Raw genomic sequence first — 9,328 nt, 5'->3', positions numbered from 1 at the left:
CTCCCTGCTTAGGCTGCTGCCCCCGTGACCCGACCCCGGATAAGTAGAAGAAGATGGATGGATGGATGGATGGTGACTGGCAGGGTAAGCAATAATTTTATACATGCATGTATGAATTAGAATCAGACCTAAAATGGTGTCAGCGCTTTGTAACAATTTTTATTGTTGTGCTATTTGTTGCATCACTAACAAAATTCTTTAACTTTTAATTTAATTCTTCAACCATAAAGTTAGCTTTGGGCTTTAGCACATAGCATAGCTGAATTATCTGCAGTAGAGACGTTCTAAATCATGTAATCAGTAATTCTATCAAACATACAATTGTATTCTAACATTACTTCACAAAACTTTGTTACTTTACTTTAATAAAAGTGGTCCGATTAGATTCTTGACATCTTCAAAAGGCTAATCCTTGCAGGTGATATTCACCAGCCAGACCTGCCAATGTTTCCCAATCAACTCCTCCATTTGAGGTTTGTCATGTTTACAGATTTTCAGAACATAGTGAAAACTACACTTTGCCTCACCGTCTGCACAGTTAGAACAGTGGTTCCCAAAGAAATATGTTTGAAATAACACTGACAGCAAAGAATACTCTTCTACAGTATAGAACTAAAAAAAGTGTTTCACTGTAAAGATGGTTTGTAGTTTGTTTTGTTGCAACCTGAAGTGTGAAACTAAACTAAACTTCAGAGGAGTTTAAAAAACAAAATATGTGTATAGGTTTATTTTAGCTGATTCACTTTCTAAATAAGTTCAGAGCGAACTTGCCGTCAGGATCTTCAGCAGGCTGAATGCTCATGTAAGGCTCTCCTTTATCCATACGACTCTGCCTTTGTCTGCTCTCCTCTTCCATTGCTGCTTCAGCCCGATTCTTGGCATTGACATAAGCCAGGTAGGCAGGTGAGTTATGGTATGCCTTCAAAGAATCATTGTACTCTATCTGCAAACAAAAGGAAAAAAAGAAAACAAGCCGTTTATTATGAACCTTCTAACTACTGGACCTGATTGTAGTTACACAATCTCAGTTTATCAACACATTTATAGATTCACCATCCATTCATTCAGTCAAGAAAGTTAAGACAATGGTCAAATCTACATTTGAAAATCAGAGAAGCAGTCTCAGACAAAAAAAGGAACTAAAACATAACAGAAAATTGACACTGACGGACAAATATGAACTAATATGTTCCTTGTCTTATGTTAGACTTTGAATTTACCACAACACTGTAGATTACACTGCATAAAAACAAACAAACAAAAAACTGATAGGCTTCCAAAACAAAACTCAAGCAAGAAATATAAGGCAAAGAGATGGTGTAATGAAAAACAAAACTCTGTCTGAAACAGCTTTACTTTGATGTAGGTTCACCAAAACAGAGTTATGGCACCCGCTGCCAAAAGGCAAAGGCTGAGCAATGACGAGTTTGTTCATGCCTGTGTTCATGTGTCAGATAGCAAAATATTTCATGAACAACTGGACAAATTTTAATGAAATTATTCATTAAATGTACATCTGCAACTGATGAACATTTGGAGTCAATCCAGTTCAAAAGGCTTCAACAACCAACTGAACTTAAAAAAACAGAAAAATGGCTACATCTCAGCCAATTTTACAGATACTGTGCTAAAATCTGATGTAGTGATAGCTGAGAGTCCTCCCCAATACATACTCAGAGTGACATCTTGTAATTTCACATAAAATCCTGCATAAGATATGACCAACAAGGCTACAACTTCAACACTGGTCAACAAAATGATTTTAGTCTAGAAATCTGGCATAAAATTTTGTAAGTAATGCAAGATTACTGCTAGAGAATCAGCCCAATAATTTACCATTTTAGCCAGTAGGTAAAGTAAATCCTCAGATGTCATGTAGTTACCATTTCCACCACCACTGCTAAACTAACTATCTAAAAGTCAAAGACTTTGTGATGCGTTGTGTGCTACATTTCAAACAGCTCACCTTTTCAGCTTCGTACTCATTTAGGTAGTCCTGCTTCTCTTCATCGGTCAGGTCCCTCCACATTCCTCCAATAATCTTACCAATCTCCCACAGCTTCAGGTCTGGATTGGATGCCTTCACTTGGTCCCAAACCTTCCATGCACACACAAGATGCAAACACACACGTACACACAATCATTTGATCATTACATCTCATAATTATGAAAAACAAGACAAAATAAAGGCCGAAAAGTGCAGAGAAAAAATAAGAAAAACAGGTTTTGAAGTTATCTTCAGTTCTTTGCAAAATGATGATGAAACTGAATACATTTAAGAGCAGATTATTGTTTAATTGCAACATTCAAGGGTGAAAAGACAGCTTTAAAGCAAGTTGAAGTAAAGGGGTTAGGTAAAGTGCTAGAGCAGATTATCTAGCCTAAATAGATTTAAATAGATGTATGAATTTATCTTAACTACTGAAAACAGACAGATTAAGGGTGGACAGGCTCCACTTGGTGGTGGAGCTAGTAGTGAGGCGTCATAGCTTAGCTGTTTCCCACCCTCAAACTCCTGCAGATTTTTCAGGGGAGGGGAGGACAAGCAGTAAAAGCAGACACCATGGATGGGTGTCTTACCTTTCTGCTTACCTTCCGGCTGTACCGCATATATGGCATCAGCGGCTTGTCTGGAGGTTTGGGAGGCTTTGGGACGGTGATGCCTGAAGAGTTCTGTGGAAATAGGAGACAAAAAAAGCGAGGAGGAGGAGGAGGGCAAAGAGGGCAGGATCATACAATTATGAATACAGGAACAATGAAGATGAAGGGACAACAAATAGGGGACAAGTATGGAGGAGAAAGAGAAGAGAGAAACAAAAACCTTTTATAAAAAAAAAACAGCTGATCCTGGTCTGTACATAAAAATACAACAAAGCGTTCCTAAAGCTTAAAATAAAGCAAAAATACAATCACTCCAATTTTAATATTCAGGTGTAAAAATTGAAAGTGGGACTAATGTGTAAATGTTGTTTCCACGTGGGCTTGTGTTCGCAATGAAGCAGACCACATGCCCAGCAGTGTAGAAAGTGATCACACACCTATCTGAGCATGATACAAATAAAAGTGATGACAAAACAAAACAAAAAAAAGACTGCTACAAAATAAAGAGATAGAAGACATCCTGTTTGTTGGAATTCCAGTGAACAGTAAGAGATAAATAAGCTATCTGTCTGCTGACAGGATGAAGTTTAAGGAATTTAATATTAGTAGTTGAAATATTACACTGCAATCATGTAAGCCACTGGGATTTTTATCTTTTTATAAAGGAAAACATGATGATTATCAAAAAAAATTTAAATCACTTTAACTGCATAAGTGAAAAATAAAACATTAAGCCACAAAAGCTGTGATAAAACGACATCAGTCCTTTCTGATGACGGGACTGCCAAATACCTGCTCATGTTTTTGATTTTAAAACAGATACTATGTTGTAAATTTCAAAAATATACAGGATAAATAGGATCATTGGAGCCTTGAGCTTCTTTATATTTATCTTTGTTGGGGTTTCTGTACACATTGAAATCTTAGGTTCTAAAAAGGTGACTAAACATCAGTGGTTGATGGAGCAGTGCGTTTTATTCTTCTAGCAACGTGCAGTTCCTATTTGTTCTTTATTTTAGAATAATAAACTAAAACACTGCAAACAATCTAGAGACAAAGTGTCACAAAACCTAAATCAGGTTATCCACAATGACTACGAATAAATGTTAAAGCATTATGTAAATCAAGAGGTTTTTTTTTTTTTACCAATTTTTATTCTCAGCTCTGTAGCATCACGCATGTTTTGGAGCAACCATAAAAGGAGCAAAAGACAACAAACATTTTTTCTGAATGGACTGCAGACCTACTGAGGCATCAAGCATATTCAAGGCAAGCTTTTAGTAGCTGTCTTGTCTTTCACCTGAAAATAAATACTCACATTATACCTAATGCCACCTTCTTATATTCATCTTTTTACGTTTTTATCTGTGTCCTTGGTATCTTATTCTCCCTTTCCTGAATAGTTTTTTTTTCTCATCCCTTCATAACATTCATTACCCTGCTGGAGCCTCCGGAGCTCCCTCCCAGTCGGAGGTTGTTGTAGGCCAGATGGCTGTAAGGGTTGTAGCCCACAAACCCTGGGGTGGAAGGCATTTGCTGATGGAAGACAAATGAGACAAAACACGAATGAGAAATGATTCACAAACAAGAGGAAGAGGAATAAAACAAATGAAAGGGAGGAAAAAAAAATGAAAATAATTTTTTTTGATGAGCTGAAAATGCAAAGCAAAAACTGAGCAGCAGGCTGGCATTCAGAATGTGATTGCTGCACCTACATAAAGCTCCATTTATATTTGTCAAGCACAAGCTGCTTTTATTTAATCATGTGTTTGCAATTCTACAGTTCACAATGCTGCACCCTGTTGCAGAATGTATTGAAAAGAAAAGCATCAAAACAAGTACATATACTCAGACTCCCTGCATAAGAAGAAAGAAACTGATATTTCATGTCAAATGTGTAGGTTCCTCAGTCTGGATTCTAAAAAGTGTTTCACTTGAGCACAAGAGAAGCACTCCAGGCAAAGAACCATATTTTTATTAAAACACTCAAATGATGACATGATAGGAAAACTCAGGAGTGACAGTGGTGATGAAGACCTGAACAAGATTTGTGGCAACCTTAGCAAGTTCAGACAGAGAGAAACACTGAAGAAAGCAAAGAAAAGAAATGGTGTAAAGCAAGCATTAAGCATATAAGTTAGTCTAAGTGTGAGGCTGGAGCTTAGAGTCGGACACTTACTGCAGTTGGGGCAGGGGGAGGAGGAGGAGCGTAGGATGGGCGTTCTGTGAAAAGAGTTCAAACAAAACTGACATCAACCTGAATGTGTGTACTTTCACAATTATTCTTTATTTGTAATTAAATCCAAATGTTTGAATGTTCTGTTACAATTTTGTTGAAGATCAGTGGGGCTGCCTAAACATTTGGTTCCACAAGGAACTGTAGATAAGTGTGTCTCATCATTCACCTGGTACACTTTAGGCCGAACAGAAATCTGAATTCTAATATCAACAATAGTTGACTACATTTGAATAAATGTAACCAGGAGTTTGCAGTCAACACCAAACCTTTTATTTTCTAGGCTTCACAATATTAAGATAGGACTAGTATCAACCCCAAACATATACAGTGCTCCGAAAAAATTACTGATTTTCACCCAGATTATGTCAGATCAAAATATTTCAGATCATTAAAAAATTAATATCAGACAGAGATAACTGAGTAAATACAAATGCATTTTATGATTTCATTTATTAAAAAGGGAAAAAGCTATCCAAACCAACTTGGCTCTTATGAAATTATTAACCTGCCTTTTGTATTTATTGAGTGTGGTGATTATTCGACCTATCTGATGACATCCGTTATGACGGTTAGTTGACATCAATATTTTTTTTGTTGACACATTATAAATAAATTTATATATTTTATTTTCTGAAACAGAATAAAGTAATAACAGTAGAGAAAGAAGAGTAATGTACTGATGAGGTATGAGACAGCAGCAGAAAAACCAAACCCGTAAGCTGCTAAATGAATTCTAAAAGTTAGATGGACCGTCTGTCTGCTACATTTTCCACTAAATAAATGTTTGAGGAAACTTTTAGACCAGAATCTGGGCTCATGTGTGATCGATTAATGCTGATCCTGACATGTCAAGTTGTGTGCTCTCATCAAATCTGATTCCTCTGCACGTTTCTTCTGCTTTCAGGGTTTCCCCAGTGTATTATATTATATTATTCCCTGCCCCGCCGCCAGGCTAAGCTTCGCTTGTTTATTGTAATATATGTCATTTTTTATACACGGTTTTTTCCCACCGGCACCCCCAGCGCGAGGTCACTGTGCGTTGATCACTGCGCGAGGGTGCGGGTGCCAACAGTGATGCAATCGCGCTGTCCCCGTCGCTGCTTGAAGGCCCTTTGTGGTGTCGCTTTGCAGTCATACACCTCCCAATTTTACTAACTTCGCGCGGACCGCGCACACGCTCTATTTAAAATGGACGATTTTGCTGCTCTAGTGGAGCTGGTTCACCTGTATCAGCATTTTTATGATCCCTCTATGAGAGCACAGAGATAATCAAACGGCTCAAAACTCACGGAAGGATATTGCTGCAGCAGCCGATAAAAAGGAGTGTTTATGGACCACAATGGTTAGTTGAGCAGAAATTCAGAGGGTGGCTTTACAAGACCGAATACGGTAAGCATGTTTTGTAGTGAAAATATTAATATGAGACGTGCTAATTTATCCTTGTTTAACAGTAAAATGATGCTATTAAATTCAGCATTAGATATGTTTTTTGTTGTTCCATGTAGTGATCCAACATGCAGCCTGTGCCACAAAAAGCACAGTACAGCATCTGTCTGTTTGTCAGAGTTCTCTGTTGTTACTCATTGTTTATTCATTTTTCGTTGTTTCCACTATTTTATTTATGTTAATTTAATTTATTCGTAAATGTGACTTAAATTAGGCTTCAAATTAGGTGCAAACAATTTTTGTTTAAAAATAGTATTTCAAAAGTGCCTTTTTGTAAAACTGTAGTTGTGAAAATATGTGACAAATATCTTACAATGTCACATAATAAACAGCGATATTTTTTAAGATTCCTGTCAACTTTAATTTTTTTTTAATGGCGAATGGCCACCTACCACTGGGCTTAGCCTCTTTTCTGGCGGAAACCCTGGCTTTCATTGTTGTTTTAAACAATATCATTTTAGGTAAAATGCTTAAAGAAAAAGATCTAGATCTTTTCTTGTCTGCTGTTGTAGATAAAACATCCTGATGGTTGGGGAAACATTTCAACAGGGGAATTAATCTTGACACAACGCTTGTGTGTCCAAGATTAAAGACAAATAAAGTGATGACTATTTATCGTTTCCCTTTCCAAACCCCTAAAGCGCAGAGGAGGCGCACTTAAATACTGCTCTCACATCTGTGCGTGCTCCCTCGAAGGGGTGTGCTCGATCAGTTTTTGGCAGACCATCACTTTTCCCAACGACACCAGCCATCCTTTTTTCAAAAGGTATCAGCTCGGGTACGCCCTTACCCCCACCTGTGGCTGACATGCTCTGGCGGTGGCCGGTTAGTTGCTTTTTTTTTTGCCTCCACCCTAAAATCTGAACACTTTTCCTTCACCTCGGCCACAATCCTCTCTGTCCCACTCACTGAATTAACAGTGATAACATGTTACCGCTCAAAACGCTTCCTTTTATTTGTAACGCCACAACTGTGGCTCCCAAAAATTATTAAACATTAGTTGACAAAAAACGCATGTGTAAGGAGAAGGAAAACGAAAATATATCTATTTCTGCTGTTATTTTTAATGATGTCAGTTTTGGTCTTCCATAGATAACAAGGATGTATTATATATATGTAAATACATGAGCACTCTTGGAGAAGAATCTGACATATAATACTGACAACAGAGAGAGAAATCATAAACTGTATATTTTACACTAAATGTAAACTAAATAATATTTGCCTTATTTTATTGTTTGTTTTTTTCATGCTGTCTTACCTGACCGCATGTCACTGATTAGTACTGACATTGGTACACAGTATAAGCAAATATTTGGTTTTATTTTTATTTTTTTTAAAGTTGTATTAATGCATCCCTAGTACTCTTCCTATTTATGATCAGTGCAGATTCTCATTATTCCAATCCATTAGCCAGGAAAAAACTGCCTACAGTTTAGATTTGTCCTTCCTGGCAGGTAGGAAAATCACAAATTCAGTGGTTGGATTCAAGACCAAACCGAAACTGCTTAACAACTAAGAATAGTTTATTTATAGACAGTTTATATTCATGATAGTTGATTTGGTACATGTTAAGAACTAATAATGCAATGAAGACCAAGTTTCGATTCAAACGTGCACTGTTAGGATACTACTGCTCCTATTTTTCCTGTTAATGCCAGGAAAAAAACAATGTAGGTTACTCATCAAGTGATTTGGTTTGATATACGTCTATATTTAACATAATATGTTTATATCTACGTACTTGACATTGTTGCTGGACAGTCACGGAGATCAAGCTAATTCCACATGGATTAGGCTGTGGAAAAAAAAGACAATAAAGTTCAAAATTTTTAACAAGAATAACTCAAAAAGTGTAAACTGTTATGACATAGAAGGAAAAGAACGGCCTGGAAATGACTGAAAAGTTGTGATATTAGCATGAATGAACTGCGGCTGCAAGAACAGAACGGTCTAGGCCTACTAGCTAAACAGGCTAACACCAGAAAATGTTTGCTCCAGATCTCTGCAAGAAACAAAGACCTAACGAAATTATTCCTGAAATCAGATCGATTCTAATCACGTACAGAAACATAAACATGTGTTTATTTATAACAGCCGTGATAAATCGCTGAAGAGCACAACGCTTAAAGAAACTCTTAACTACTAAATAAAAAAGCTAAGCTAACAGACAATAAGTCATCGGCTAATCCACGGCACATGGAGATAACGCGAGCCTTACTAACAAATTTGCTGAAAAATAAATTACTTAATACCACTCACATTAAACTTACATTAAAGTTAGAACGAAAAAAATTAATAAATTCGTGAAACAAATAGCGCTTACCAACTAAATGTATTGCTTGTAAGGTACCGCTTGTTTCGCCTTTCACATTCTAACCGGAAGTACTTTTTTTCTCCATCTAGCAACGGGAAACAATCCTTTCAGACTAAAGGCGTGTTTGCAAATAAGAATGACTCAAAACAAGAGAGAGGTGGCAAAAGTTATGGGAAGAAGAAAAGAAAGGAAGGTGGTTATATAAAATTCAAAAGAATATTGGTCAAATGAGAAGAACAGAAAGAATAAGGAGAGAAGAGATCATTATTTCACGGTTTAGAATCGGACATACTGGACTAAATAGGTCATTATTTCTGATAGGGAAACATCAGACAGGGAAATGTGACTGCGGGGAAGATGAAACAGTGGAACATGTTATTTTGAGTTGTAGGAATTATTTGATGCAAAGAAATAAGTTAATTAGAAACCTTAGTAGCATGAAAATGAAATTTGATATTGTTGATTTATTACAAAAAGATTCAGGAAGTAGAGGATATGAGGCCTTGTTTTATTTTTTAAAGCAGTGTAAGTTGTATAATAGGATATAGTTGGTTTTTTTTGTTTTGTTTTTGTCATGTGGTCCACACTCCTTACCAGTTGGTGGCGGTAATGCTTACCTAAAGTTTCTTGCCAACCGCCAATAAAACTCAACTAGAAAAAGAAGAAGAAGAATGACTCAAAAAAGATTTGAAGAAATTTGACGGATTATACAAAGCCCTGTAAGG

At 36.7% G+C, this 9,328-nt stretch overlaps 1 protein-coding gene across 2 annotated transcripts in view; it reads right to left on the bottom strand.

Moving 5' to 3' along the window:
- LOC108228852 (SWI/SNF-related matrix-associated actin-dependent regulator of chromatin subfamily E member 1) overlaps positions 1-8,724 on the bottom strand; it is a 17,304-nt gene extending 8,580 nt beyond the window's left edge. Inside the window, exons 1-7 of one of the 2 annotated variants that reach the window (XM_037978605.1) lie at positions 8,613-8,724; positions 8,031-8,084; positions 4,781-4,824; positions 4,039-4,137; positions 2,581-2,673; positions 1,967-2,098; positions 772-943 (exon numbers count right to left, since the gene is read on the bottom strand). In XM_037978605.1, the coding sequence (XP_037834533.1) occupies positions 772-943; positions 1,967-2,098; positions 2,581-2,673; positions 4,039-4,137; positions 4,781-4,824; positions 8,031-8,037 (547 nt within the window). In that variant the 5' untranslated portion in view covers positions 8,038-8,084; positions 8,613-8,724. The remainder of the gene's footprint in view (positions 1-771; positions 944-1,966; positions 2,099-2,580; positions 2,674-4,038; positions 4,138-4,780; positions 4,825-8,030; positions 8,085-8,612) is intronic. The other variant, XM_037978606.1, reaches the window with a different exon arrangement.
- Between the last annotated feature and the right edge of the window lie 604 nt (positions 8,725-9,328).

The sequence above is a fragment of the Kryptolebias marmoratus genome, linkage group LG12 (genome assembly GCF_001649575.2).
Source record: "Kryptolebias marmoratus isolate JLee-2015 linkage group LG12, ASM164957v2, whole genome shotgun sequence".
Lineage (NCBI taxonomy): Eukaryota > Metazoa > Chordata > Actinopteri > Cyprinodontiformes > Rivulidae > Kryptolebias > Kryptolebias marmoratus.
Note: the sequence above shows the minus strand (reverse complement) of the source record. Positions and strands in the feature narration are given on the sequence as shown.